This window comes from Engystomops pustulosus, chromosome 10 (genome assembly GCF_040894005.1).
Source record: "Engystomops pustulosus chromosome 10, aEngPut4.maternal, whole genome shotgun sequence".
Taxonomy (NCBI): domain Eukaryota; kingdom Metazoa; phylum Chordata; class Amphibia; order Anura; family Leptodactylidae; genus Engystomops; species Engystomops pustulosus.
Window position 1 is genome coordinate 89263059 of NC_092420.1, and position 14337 is coordinate 89277395.

The window sequence follows — 14337 nt, forward strand, 5'->3', positions numbered from 1 at the left end:
ACACAGCGAGCTGCCATGTCCTGTGTATCCTGACACCTTTCTATCATAGCCAGCAGTGGTCAGCATGGGTGCTCTGACCCCTCTGTGACTACACTCCCCCATACACAGCGAGCTGCCATGTCCTGTGTGTCCTGACACCTTTCTATCATAGCCAGCAGTGGTCAGGGGTCAGCATGGGCGCTCTGACCCCTCTATGACTACACCCCCCCATACACAGCGAGCTGCCATGTCCTGTGTGTCCTGACACTTTTCTATCATAGCCAGCAGTGGTCAGGGGTCAGCATGGGCGCTCTGACCCCTCTATGACTACACCCCCCATACACAGCGAGCTGCCATGTCCTGTGTGTCCTGACACCTTTCTATCATAACCAGCAGTGGTCAGGGGTCAGCATGGGCGCTCTCACCCCCTCTGTGACTACACCCCCCATACACAGCGAGCTGCCATGTCCTGTGTCCTGACACCTTTCTATCATAGCCAGCAGTGGTCAAGGGTCAGCATGGGCGCTCTGACCCCTCTGTGACTACATCCCCCATACACAGCGAGCTGCCATGTCCTGTGTGTCCTGACACCTTTCCATCATAGTCAGCAGTGGTCAGGGGTCAGCATGGGCGCTCTGACCCCTCTGTGACTACACCCCCCATACACAGCGAGCTGCCATGTCCTGTGTGTCCTGACACCTTTCTATCATAACCAGCAGTGGTCAGGGGTCAGCATGGGCGCTCTCACCCCCTCTGTGACTACACCCACCATACACAGGGAGCTGCCATGTCCTGTGTGTCCTGACACCTTTCTATCATAGCCAGCAGTGGTCAGGGGTCAGCATGGGCGCTCTGACCCCTCTGTGACTACACCCCCATACACAGCGAGCTGCCATGTCTTCTGTGTCCTGACACCTTTCTATCATAGCCAGCAGTGGTCAGGGGTCAGCATGGGCGCTCTGACCCCTCTGTGACTACACCCCCCATACACAGCGAGCTGCCATGTCCTGTGTGTCCTGACACCTTTCTATCAGCCAGCAGTGGTCAGGGGTCAGCATGGGCGCTCTGACCGCTCTGTGACTACACTCCCCATACACAGCGAGCTGCCATGTCCTGTGTCCTGACACCTTTCTATCATAGCCAGCAGTGGTCAGGGGTCAGCCTGGGCGCTCTGACCCCCCTGTGACTACACCCCCCATACACAGCGAGCTGCCATGTCCTGTGTCCTGACACCTTTCTATCATAGCCAGCAGTGGTCAGGGGTCAGCATGGGCGCTCTGAACACGTCCTCCATACACAGCGAGCTGCCAATTGAGGCTTCTGATACCTGACACTAAACCAGCACCATCGACACTACAAGTATATAAACTGGTTCATCCAGTGAGGCAGAAATCTGAGATTATACCCTGAGGGCAATAGTTGGGGGAGGGGGGGGGGGCAGATTGTTCTGTGTATTCTAAACAGGTGATTGTTGTATTGAAGGGGAACTCCTACATACTGGACATACACCTCATAGCAAGGAAGGTGCCTGGAGCTGCTGTATTAGGATCCAGCCCCCTGTGACCACGAGCTCTGTGGGGTTACTTCTCCTGCTGGGTTTGTGTTGTGCTGAATGAAGTATGTGCCCCCTCCCCTGCCCCAGGGTGCAGACACTGGAGGCTTTTGTGCCCTGATAATATGTGAGACTCATAACGAGACAGGTACAGGACAGCCTCATTGTCCCAGGAGATAAAGGGAATATCCTATCCTTGTGAGAACGGTCTCTAGTCACAGCCAGAGCTGCACTCACAGCCTGCTGTATGTGATGACCTCTGCAGTCACACCATGGCATGGGAAGAGTTAACTACAAGTCTTTTCGTACATCTGTTATCACTCTGGTAGGTACACACGGACACCGATAACGCTGAAAGACAAAGTCAGAACGTTCCCCTGTGTGCGCAAAACAATCCCACGCTCACTGCTCAAGCTCCACCATCGTCGCTGCAGCTCTGGATGTGAATGGAGCATTTCACAATCACATGTCATATCAAGTGCCAAGATCCGGGTATCAAGATCCCAGAAGTTATCACCTGGGGAAACCAAGTCCAACCCCATTTATATCCATAATAAACATGCAAAACAATGCACTGGTATATATTATATATACAGGAGTAGTAGTACTGTGCACTGTCCATATATACAGGAGTAGTAGTACTTTGCACTGTCCATATATATATACACACACACAGGAGAGGTAGTACTGTGCATTGTCATATATATATATTAGATAGATATACACAAAGGAGTACAATATATAAAGGGGCCCTGAGTCACAGGCAACCCACTGTGCACAGATTCGGTGGAGAGGCCCATAAATTTTTTTTTTAAAAAGTGCCAGTTGGCCCCAAACTTCCTAGTGGCAGCCCTCATGGATGTGGATCCTACCTTCAAACAGAGAGCGAGAGGCTTATTAGTAAAGTCCAGCTTTATTATTACATCCAGAAGAGTCATATTGTCCATCATTAAATAATTAATATAAAACCAGGATTTAACATTCAGACATTGAGATTTTGGCACAGAGATGGAGACGAGATAGAACCAGTGCAATCACACAGCAGCCCAGGGAGGGCTGAAGCTCAAGCCCCGGACACCGTATTCCTGTCGCAGTGATGCCGCTCATCCTCATCGCCTTGAAATGAAAATTTACACAAATGTACACAAGTCACTCCGCAGTCTGCAGCCGTCAATGGATGGAGCCCTCTTTGTCAATCCTGCAGTACAAGTACATGGACACGACCATAGCCGCCAACTGCAAAGAGACGAGCACCTCAGAGGCAGAGCATTACAATGACCCTCCCCTGCTTACAGGCCACACCCATTAAGAGTCAAACCCTTTACAAATTCCCAGAGACAAAATGGGGTCCTCAAGCTGGTTGTGCCTAATACACTAGTTACATCCAGAGCTGTAGAATGCTTTAGGGTACAGCTCCAGATGTGACTGGAGTAGAAGCCCTCACTTACCTCCAGTGCACAGATACCAGCAGCCACTCCTCCTACAATGGCGGCGTTAGACTTCAGCATGTTAAGGATCTGATTGAAGCAGCCCTGTGAGGAGAGAACAGGGGTCAGAGACTGTTCACATCATCCAGGGGCACCCATATTATCCAGGGGACTCACCGGTACTGCACTTGTTGCGGCATTGTTGTTGTTGCAGGAGGAGGAGTTTTTGCAGCACTGGGATGGGTAAATACCATTATTCTTGCTCAGAAAAGCCGAATTGTCAAAGTCTGTGTAATTCGACAGTCCACAGCATTTAAACTGCAAGAGAAGAGTGGGAAAAGGGTGAGGGGGGCACAAATTTTTTTTTTTACAGACACCACCATGTTAGGTCACACCCCGCGGCTCCTCACCTCAGTCATGGTGTTGTTCCAGATCTTCGTCACCTCCGGATTTTGCCCATAATCGTTTTTCAGGACAGGGGTCAGTACAGAAGTTAAGAAGCTCTCCGCCTGCAAAGGAAGATGGGGGGGGGGGGTCAGACAAAAGCTCCAGGAGCCCCCCCCAAATTTTCTACATACACGTGGAGGATCTTCTAGGACTTACCACAGAAGAGTAGACCAGAGCCACCACCGCACCAGCAACCTCCGCAATGAAGATGATCAGGACAATGGAGAAGAACTGGAGGAATAAGGAACCCCGGTCACTACCGCCCCAAAAATCCAAGCCCAATGTGTGTAATTCCTCCTGTATCTAACCCCATTATGTATCTAATCTCATGATGAGAGATGTCTGTGCTTCTAATTCCATCATGTGATACGGTGCTGTATCCAAGCCCATCATGTGTGCTGCCACCCGCCAGCCTCCTCACCGTGATCAGAAGACATTTGCTCTCCTTCTGAGCCCCGCAGCAGCCCAGGAAGCCAAGGATGACCAGCAGCGCCCCGATGGCAATCAGGAAGTATCCGACATTGACGAACTGAGCCGCCACGTTATCCGGTAACGCGCCAAATATCTTCAGGAAGGAGCCGCTGTCCACACTGACCCATATACCGACCCCCAGCAAGGTGCCCCCAGCCAGCTGGAGAGGGAAGAGAAGGGTTAACACCACAAGGTCAAGGACAAAGTCTCTGGATACAGAAGTTATAGACCCCTTAGACCCAGCACTGGAAGGGGAGCGCCGCTATCTAATACAAACATCTTCAAGCAAACGCGGTCCCAACACACAAGATCTTTCATCCCTTTTGTTTGCTGGATCCGGCCGCACCCTGGGACACCAAATACCATAGGACACATCCATCACCCCCACCCCATCACATGAGCAGAGCTGGGGAGGTAGAGGGGGACTCTAGGGGCTCCAGTACTTACAAATATGGCCAGGTTGAATAGGATCATCAAAACTTTGATACAGGTGAAGCAACTCATGGTTCCGTCTGGAGAGAACAGAAAGAAAGGGTAAGGATGGGACAACGGGGGGGACCGCAATATACAAGTGCACAATCCTCACTGCCCAGTATGTGGGGTAGGTAGGATGATGGGGGATCACTGCAATCCCGAATAGGGACAAATACACCACCCAACGTCCACGGCACAGCAGTGGTTAATCCCAACCATTGTGTAATCCAGAGGGAAGTGGCGCAATCCCATGACAAGGGACCTTCTGTTTTATGATCGGAGGTGGCAAAGCCTGGCATCCGCCACAGGAGGGTGGGGCAACAACATTTACCCCCCCCCCCCCCCCTTGGAGATCAACAGCGGAGGAACAACCAACACATTGTGACGATTCTGCCCACAGAGGTTTGTGCCAATATTCAACTCGTCACCCCCTCCCTCCATTACACATGTAACAGTATCACCCCCTCCCCCCCCCCACATACACTATATATCAGTATCTGCCCTTCTTATATAAAAGGTTCTGCCCCCCCCCCCCCCCCCCACATATACTGTATGCCCCCAGTACCTGCCCCTTCTATACACATCTGCTGGGGGCAGATATGTATAGAAAGGACATATTCAGTGTCTGCTCCATCTAATATACAAGCAACTGTATATATGTTTTCTATACATATCTGACCCAGCACTAAATGCACCAGTAACTCCCCCCCGCCCTATACAGATCTGCCCCCAACATACTCTAAATGCACCAGTATCTGCACCCTCTTATATAAATAACTATATATGCCCCTTCTATGTAGATTTTCCCCCAGAATACACTAAATGCACCAGAATCTGCCCCCTCTTATATACAGGTTACTATATATGCCCCTTCTATATAGATTTCCCTGCAGCATACACTAAATGCACCAGCAACTGCCCCCTATACAGCTCTCATTACCTGCACTCAGGTCCCAGTAGACGTCGGTGTCCGCACACAGGTGTCTCCAGGCTCTCACCTGCTCGGTCTTATACCTGCACCTGCATCCAGGGGGCGTGGTCAGGAGGTGGCCAGCCAATCACCTGTGACTTGGCTTCAGGCAAATCTTCAGTTTCTGTGTAATTCTGTGTAAGTTGTGAAGCCTCGTCCTGTTCAGAGACCTGCAGTAGGTCCCATGGATCTGCTGGGGGCGCCGCTCTGCTAGGTGCCTCTACTTTGATGACGAAGTTTTAATGTTTTAACTCCCTCCTGCACCACTCAAAGAGCAGATCCATGGCAATGTACAATGAGAGCAGTGTGAACAGTGTGAACAGCGGCAGAGAGGTAGAGCAGGCAGCAGCGGCTCCATTGTAGATAAGATAAGGGCTGAGGTGTCAGCGCCCGGCTGTTATCTGGCCCACGCCCGCTGATATGGACGCCATCCACGGGAAAATAATTGCAGCGTAACACCGGATTCCGGACGCCCCCGACCCTATGGACAGGGATATACGAGAAAGTCCCCGTGACCCCCTAATCTAGTGATCAGACCCCAGAGATCGCACCAGTTCTTGACCACAGGGTCTTTATCATGTCTGGATCAGCCTCGTCCACCAGATCTGTGGTCATGGATGAGGTCACTTTTCTCTTCCTGCTTCCAGAAAAGTATTGTCTCAGATAATGAAACCAAGAAATTCCCAACAATAATTACTTCCTGTCACCTACAGAGAAGACAATGTGACCAATATGTAACAATGGGGGGGATTTATTAAGGCTTCTCTGTCGGAGTGCGGAGCAGGAGGGAACGCCCGGCCCCACCGGATTTACCAAAGTCACCACCAGAAATCTCCAGCAAGTCCGACCTGGCAGAGGATGCACCCACATATACAGGGGGGGCAGAGCCTCATGCTCAATGTATCAGGGTGGTCCAGGCAACAATGTATTGTGGTGGTCCAGGCACTAATGCATCAGGGTGGTCCAGGCAACAACGTATAGGGTGGTCCAGGCAACAATGTATCAGGAGGTCCGGGTAACAATATATCGGGGAGGTGGAGGTTCCGGGTAACAATGTATCGGGGAGGTGGTCCCCCAGGTAACAATGTATCGGGGAGGTGGTCCTCCAGGTAACAATGTATCGGGGAGATGGTCCTCCAGGTAACAATGTATCGGGGAGGAGGTCCTCCAGGTAACAATGTATCGGGGAGATGGTCCTCAAGGTAACAATGTATCGGGGAGGAGGTCCTCCAGGTAACAATGTATCGGGGAGATGGTCCTCCAGGTAACAATGTATCGGGGAGGTGGTCCCCCAGGTAACAATGTATCGGGGAGGTGGTCCTCCAGGTAACAATGTATCGGGGAGATGGTCCTCAAGGTAACAATGTATCGGGGAGATGGTCCTCCAGGTAACAATGTATCGGGGAGGAGGTCCTCCAGGTAACAATGTATCGGGGAGATGGTCCTCCAGGTAACAATGTATCGGGGAGGTGGTCCCCCAGGTAACAATGTATCGGGGAGGTGCTCCTCCAGGTAACAATGTATCGGGGAGATGGTCCTCAAGGTAACAATGTATCGGGGAGGAGGTCCTCCAGGTAACAATGTATCGGGGAGATGGTCCTCCAGGTAACAATGTATCGGGGAGGTGGTCCTCCAGGTAACAATGTATCGGGGAGATGGTCCTCAAGGTAACAATGTATCGGGGAGGAGGTCCTCCAGGTAACAATGTATCGGGGAGATGGTCCTCCAGGTAACAATGTATCGGGGAGGTGGTCCTCCAGGTAACAATGTATCGGGGAGGTGGTCCTCCGGGTAACAATGTATCGGGGAGGTGGTCCTCTAGGTAACAATGTATCGGGGAGGTGGTCCTCCGGGTAACAATGTATCGGGGAGGTGGTCCTCCAGGTAACAATATATCGGGGAGGTGGTCCTCCAGGTAACAATGTATCGGGGAGGTGGTCCTCCAGGTAACAATGTATCGGGGAGGAGGTCTCCAGGTAACAATGTATCGGGGAGGTGGTCCTCCAGGTAACAATGTATCGGGGAGGTGGTCCTCCAGGTAACAATGTATCGGGGAGGTGGTCCTCCAGGTAACAATGTATCGGGGAGGAGGTCTCCAGGTAACAATGTATCGGGGAGGTGGTCCTCCAGGTAACAATGTATTGGGGATGTGTAGGTCCAGGTAACAATGTATTGAGAAGGGAGGGGGGGGGGGGGGGGTAGTGGGGTGGAGGTCCGGGTCACAATGTATTGGGGAGGTGGAGGTCCAGGCACTCAGTTATGTTTGGTCATGTTATGATGATCCTCTGATCTTTCCTTATAACTGAGATTGTAGGACACCAGAGTAAAGTAGCCACTTGTGACACCTCCTCTATACACAGGCAAATATTTTATGGCATGTTATAGGTTAAACGCTGAGCTCATTCAGAAAGTTAAATATAGAAACTCCACCCCCTCCACACCCCAGGTGAGAACACAGAACAGGAAAGGGTCCGGGGTCCACACCTACCTGATCACGAAATCCACACACTTTACAGTAACCGCTCATCATCTATTACTGCTGACATGTAGTCACAGCTCCGCCCCCTGCCTATATATTCTGTGTGAGAGGTAGTCACAGCCCCGCCTCCTGCCTGTATATTCTGTGTGAGAGGTAGTCACAGCCCCGCCTCCTGTATATCAGGTGTAAGGGGTAGTCACAGCCCCGCCCCCTGCCTGTATATCCTGTGTGAGTAGGCACAGCCCCTTCCTGTATATCCTGTGTGAGGGGTAGTCACAGCCCCGCCTCCTGCCTGTATATCCTGTGTGAGGGGTAGTCACAGACCCTCCCCCTGCCTGTATATCCTGTGTGAGTAGTAACAGCCCCTCCCCCTTCCTGTATATCCTGTGTAAGGGGTAGTCACAGCCCCTGCCTGTATATCCTGTGTGAGGGGTAGTCATAGCCCCTCCCCCTGCCTGTATATCCTGTGTGAGTAATCACAGCCCCTCCCCCTTCCTGTATATCCTGTGTGAGAGGTAGTCATAGCCCCTCCCCCTGCCTGTATATCCTGTGTGAGTAATCACAGCCCCTCCCCCTTCCTGTATATCCTGTGTGAGGGGTAGTCACAGCCCCGCCTCCTGCCTGTATATCCTGTGTGAGGGGTAGTCACAGCCCCTCCCCCTGCCTGTATATCCTGTGTGAGGGGTAGTCACAGACCCTCCCCCTTCCTGTATATCCTGTGTGAGAGGTAGTCATAGCCCCTCCCCCTGCCTGTATATCCTGTGTGAGTAGTCACAGCCCCTCCCCCTTCCTGTATATCCTGTGTGAGAGGTAGTCACAGCCCCGCTCCCCTGCCTGTATATCCTGTGTGAGAGGTAGTCACAGCCCCGCCCCCTGTCTGTATATCCTGTGTGAGAGGTAGTCACAGCCCCACCCCCTGCCTGTATATCCTGTGTGAGTAGTCACAGCCCCTCCCCCTTCCTGTATATCCTGTGTGAGAGGTAGTCACAGCCCCGCTCCCCTGCCTGTATATCCTGTGTGAGAGGTAGTCACAGCCCCGCCCCCTACCTGTATATCCTGTGTGAGAGGTAGTCACAGCCCCGCCCCCTGTCTGTATATCCTGTGTGAGAGGTAGTCACAGCCCCGCCCCTGTCTGTATATCCTGTGTGAGTGGTAGTCACAGCCCCGCCCCCTGCCTGTATATCCTGTGTGAGTGGTAGTCACAGCCCCGCCCCCTGCCTGTATATCCTGTGTGAGAGGTAGTCACAGCCCCGCCCCCTGCCTGTATATCCTGTGTGAGTGGTAGTCACAGCCCCGCCCCCTGCTAATGACATCATGGATATAATAATCAGGTGATCATGAGATTGTATTTCGTGGACCTTTCCTTTGTACAGGAGTTTCTGACAATGGTCTCCATGTGACTTGTGAGTCTGTAGAACCGGTTTGTGATTTCTGCAGTGTCATATGACCCGCTCCGTTTATTCTGAGGGTGACATCACAGGGCAGCGCTGGTTACGGAAACAAAGCTAAAAATATTGTAATTATTCGAAATCATATATCAACAAAGGAGAGATTAAAGAGGAATGTCCTACAGGTCAGTAATGTACCCAATGTACAAGGTAAGTACCCGGGACAATGACGCCACGGCTCGACCAAATCTAATGTATGACACACACCGCAACGCACTTTCCGTTCCAGGAAAGCTCCACTAAGAGGTCTTGTCCCCCAGACGGAGCGGGGTGTAAAATAGGACCTTGTGTTGAGGTCCCAATGGGACATTTACTGGTCCAAGGTCTCATAATGCTCAACTTTAAGGGGTGTATCAGAAACCAGCACCCTAGATGCACCTACAACCAGAGTACAGCACAACATGCCACCCAAATACTGCACTAAGAGCAGCCAATAATAGTGCAGACCCGAGATTATTGGAGACCCCAGAGCGGACAATAATAATAATACTGGAGACCCCAGAGTAGACAATAATAGTGCTGGAGACTCCAGAGCATGAAGCTACCAATACTAGAGATCCTGGAGCAGACAAAAATAAAAATAAGCTATTTTTCTGCATCCTAATCTGCTTCCTTCACCCCAAAGCAGCTTCTTCTCCCATCCCTGCACCTCACACTGCAGCTTCTCCTCTCCTCCCTGCACCACACACTGCAGCTTCTCCTCTCCTCCCTGCACCGCACACTGCAGCTTCTTCTCTCCTCCCTGCACCTCACACTGCAGCTTCTCCTCTCCTCCCTGCACCGCCCACTGCAGCTTCTCCTCTCCTCCCTGCACCGCACACTGCAGCTTCTCCTCTCCTCCCTGCACCGCACACTGCAGCTTCTCCTCTCCTCCCTGCACCGCACACTGCAGCTTCTCCTCTCCTCCCTGCACCACACACTGCAGCTTCTCCTCTCCTCCCTGCACCACACACTGCACCTTCTTCTCTCCTCCCTGCACCGCACACTGCAGCTTCTCCTCTCCTCCCTGCACCGCACACTGCAGCTGCTCCTATCCTCCCTGCACCGCACACTGCAGCTTCTCCTCTCCTCCCTGCACTGCACACTGCAGCTTCTCCTCTCCTCCCTGCACCGCACACTGCAGCTTCTTCTCTCCTCCCTGCACCGCACATTGCAGCTTCTCCTCTCCTCCCTGCACCACACTGCACCTTCTTCTCTCCTCCCTGCACCGCACACTGCAGCTTCTTCTCTCCTCCCTGCACCGCACATTGCAGCTTCTCCTCTCCTCCCTGCACCACACTGCACCTTCTTCTCTCCTCCCTGCACCGCACACTGCAGCTTCTTCTCTCCTCCCTGCACCTCACACTGCAGCTTCTCCTCTCCTCCCTGCACCGCACACTGCAGCTTCTCCTCTCCTCCCTGCACCGCACACTGCAGCTTCTCCTCTCCTCCCTGCACCGCACACTGCAGCTTCTCCTATCCTCCCTGCACCGCACACTGCAGCTTCTCCTCTCCTCCCTGCACTGCACACTGCAGCTTCTCCTCTCCTCCCTGCACCGCACACTGCAGCTTCTTCTCTCCTCCCTGCACCGCACATTGCAGCTTCTCCTCTCCTCCCTGCACCACACACTGCAGCTTCTCCTCTCCTCCCTGCACCACACACTGCACCTTCTTCTCTCCTCCCTGCACCGCACACTGCAGCTTCTCCTCTCCTCCCTGCACCGCACACTGCAGCTGCTCCTATCCTCCCTGCACCGCACACTGCAGCTTCTCCTCTCCTCCCTGCACTGCACACTGCAGCTTCTCCTCTCCTCCCTGCACCGCACACTGCAGCTTCTTCTCTCCTCCCTGCACCGCACATTGCAGCTTCTCCTCTCCTCCCTGCACCACACTGCACCTTCTTCTCTCCTCCCTGCACCGCACACTGCAGCTTCTCCTCTCCTCCCTGCACCGCACACTGCAGCTGCTCCTATCCTCCCTGCACCGCACACTGCAGCTTCTCCTCTCCTCCCTGCACCGCACACTGCAGCTTCTTCTCTCCTCCCTGCACCGCACATTGCAGCTTCTCCTCTCCTCCCTGCACCACACTGCACCTTCTTCTCTCCTCCCTGCACCGCACACTGCAGCTTCTCCTCTCCTCCCTGCACCGCACACTGCAGCTGCTCCTATCCTCCCTGCACCGCACACTGCAGCTTCTCCTCTCCTCCCTGCACTGCACACTGCAGCTTCTCCTCTCCTCCCTGCACCGCACACTGCAGCTTCTTCTCTCCTCCCTGCACCACACATTGCAGCTTCTCCTCTCCTCCCTGCACCACACTGCACCTTCTTCTCTCCTCCCTGCACCGCACACTGCAGCTTCTTCTCTCCTCCCTGCACCACACACTGCAGCTTCTTCTCTCCTCCCTGCACCGCACACTGCAGCTTCTTCTCTCCTCCTTGACCACACTGCAGCTTCTTCTCTCCTCCCTGCACCACACACTGCAGCTTCTTCTCTCCTCCCTGCACCACACACTGCAGCTTCTTCTCTCCTCCCTGCACCGCACACTGCAGCTTCTTCTCTCCTCCCTGCAACACACACTGCAGCTTCTTCTCTCCTCCCTGCACTGCACACTGCAGCTTCTTCTCTCCTCCTTGACCACACTGCAGCTTCTCCTCTCCTCCCTGCACCGCACACTGCAGCTTCTCCTCTCCTCCTTGACCACACTGCAGCTTCTCCTCTCCTCCATGCACCACACACTGCAGCTTCTTCTCTCCTCCTTGACCACACTGCAGCTTCTCCTCTCCTCCATGCACCACACACTGCAGCTTCTCCACTCCTCCTTGACCACACTGCAGCTTCTCCTCTCCTCCCTGCACCACACACTGCAGCTTCTTCTCTCCTCCCTGCACCACACACTGCAGCTTCTTCTCTCTTCTCTTTGGGTCAGCCCAAATTTGACATCTTTTTTGAGAGTTTTTAAGAAATTCACAACTTTCACATCTGGGAACACTGCAGAAAACTTGACCAACTTTAAAGGGAGACAGTTTTAGGTGCAAAAAAAAGTCACAAATGAGCCCAAACACTGTGAAAAGTCTGAAAAATCAAATAAAAAGTCAAGCCAAAAGTTAAATACATGTGCCCTAATGAGTCCCATAGAGCCTAATCACCCCTGTGTGCCATCTACTGTCTAAATTTGGTATTGCAGCTGCTTAAAACCTGAGAAGAAATGTTATTAATGTGGCCAATAGACTTATAACAAATTATACAAAGGTCCTGGTTGAATAACCTCTGAACTGACCACTCAGAATGGAAGTTTATAAAACCCCTTGGGGCTGGCAAGTTCTAGTCAGATCTAAGAGTAAGAAGCACATGTGTCCTGCAGACTTCAGGGACACCGCCTGTCTTGCCAGACTCCAGAGCCTGCCTTGAACTCTGCTGCTGTAGAAGCCTACAATCTCTCCATCCTGAAGCCTGGAGCTTTCCTTTGTTGCCTTGGCCTGTTGCCCACGTTGAAGTTTGTGTGTTATGGTTGACATCCCGGGCCTCTTATCTCCCATCTAGCTAGGGATCCTCTCACACACACCCATCAGGAGTTCCCCATGGAGAACTATTAATTATTACATGATAAAATGTGACATCACTGTTGTGTAGATGTTCCTCTTGTAGAACTGGGACCAGTTTTCACAGCTGGTAGTTAGGGACCTGTTGGTCTGACATTGAATCTCTTGGGGATATAATACTGTAGGAATGAAAGGTCACAGATGTGTAATATGGGGGTCGTTTTTGTTCCTGGTCGTTGATGGTTTGGTCTAGTGTGGTCATCCAGGAGAAGAGATGTCTATCCCCAATCTCTGACCTTCTGTTGGTGTGACTTGCCATATATGGTGGATGCAGAGATCTCTCTATCAACCCGGTGACCCTGCCGACCTGTGTTGACCTTGTGAGGTTAGAAGCGCTGCTCTGGAGTGGTGACAGCTCAGGCAGTAATGGTCGGGACCCACCTTCATCTCTCTTTCGCGGTCTTAGTCCAGCTCAGCTCAGAATCTCTGATTTCTTGCCAATATTTCTAAATGAAGCAATTTGCTAAAGCACAATTAATGAGAAAATGTAAAATACTTTGTTCTTTAGCCAGAGCCTCCAGGGGCTGGAGGAGGGGAGAGAGGAGTCAGCGGCAGCTCCTGCCAGATACAAATACAAGATACAGAGACTGTGGTGAGGTCCCAGATACAAGATACAGAGACTGTGGTGAGGTCCTAGATACAAGATACAGAGACTGTGGTGAGGTCCTAGATACAAGATACAGAGACTGTGGTGAGGTCCTAGATACAAGATACAGAGACTGTGGTGAGGTCCCAGATACAAGATACAGAGACTGTGGTGAGGTCCTAGATACAAGATACAGAGACTGTGGTGAGGTCCTAGATACAAGATACAGAGACTGTGGTGAGGTCCTAGATACAAGATACAGAGACTGTGGTGAGGTCCTAGATACAAGATACAGAGACTGTGGTGAGGTCCTAGATACAAGATACAGAGACTGTGGTGAGGTCCCAGATACAAGATACAGAGACTGTGGTGAGGTCCCAGATACAAAGACTATAATGAGGTCCTAGATACAAATACAAGACACAGAGACTGTGGTGAGGTCCTAGATACAAGATACAGAGACTGTGGTGAGGTCCCAGATACAAGATACAGAGACTGTGGTGAGGTCCTAGATACAAGATACAGAGACTGTGGTGAGGTCCTAGATACAAGATACAGAGACTGTGGTGAGGTCCTAGATACAAGATACAGAGACTGTGGTGAGGTCCTAGATACAAGATACAGAGACTGTGGTGAGGTCCCAGATACAAGATACAGAGACTGTGGTGAGGTCCTAGATACAAGATACAGAGACTGTGGTGAGGTCCCAGATACAAGATACAGAGACTGTGGTGAGGTCCCAGATACAAAGACTATAATGAGGTCCTAGATACAAATACAAGACACAGAGACTGTGGTGAGGTCCTAGATACAAGACACAGAGACTGTAATGAGGTCCTAGATACAGGTACAAGATACAATGACTGTGGTGAGGTCCTAGAAGTGGTGAAGCAGTAAATGAGTGCCTGGCTTGGTTGCGGCCTAG

At 52.0% G+C, this 14337-nt stretch overlaps 1 protein-coding gene across 1 annotated transcript; it reads right to left on the reverse strand.

Moving 5' to 3' along the window:
• Positions 1–2425: 2425 nt before the first annotated feature.
• On the reverse strand, positions 2426–5443 carry TSPAN1 (tetraspanin 1). Its single transcript, XM_072127672.1, has 8 exons — positions 5291–5443; positions 4324–4388; positions 3827–4036; positions 3562–3636; positions 3369–3467; positions 3136–3276; positions 2980–3063; positions 2426–2767 (listed from the first exon to the last, which is right to left on the reverse strand). The coding sequence occupies exons 2-8, from the start codon at positions 4378–4380 to the stop codon at positions 2702–2704; spliced, it is 732 nt and encodes a 243-aa protein (XP_071983773.1). The 5' UTR covers positions 4381–4388; positions 5291–5443; the 3' UTR covers positions 2426–2701.
• Between the last annotated feature and the right edge of the window lie 8894 nt (positions 5444–14337).

Bases quoted from the DNA above. Each gene is read 5' to 3' on its own strand.
- TSPAN1 (XM_072127672.1), bottom strand. From the start codon at position 4,380: ATGAGTTGCTTCACCTGTATCAAAGTTTTGATGATCCTATTCAACCTG. The intron at 3,637-3,826 runs GTGAGGAGGCTG...TTATTCCTCCAG, and splicing joins GCAAATGTCTTCTGATCACG to TTCTTCTCCATTGTCCTGAT. The intron at 3,277-3,368 runs GTGAGGAGCCGC...CTTCTCTTGCAG, and splicing joins GGAACAACACCATGACTGAG to TTTAAATGCTGTGGACTGTC.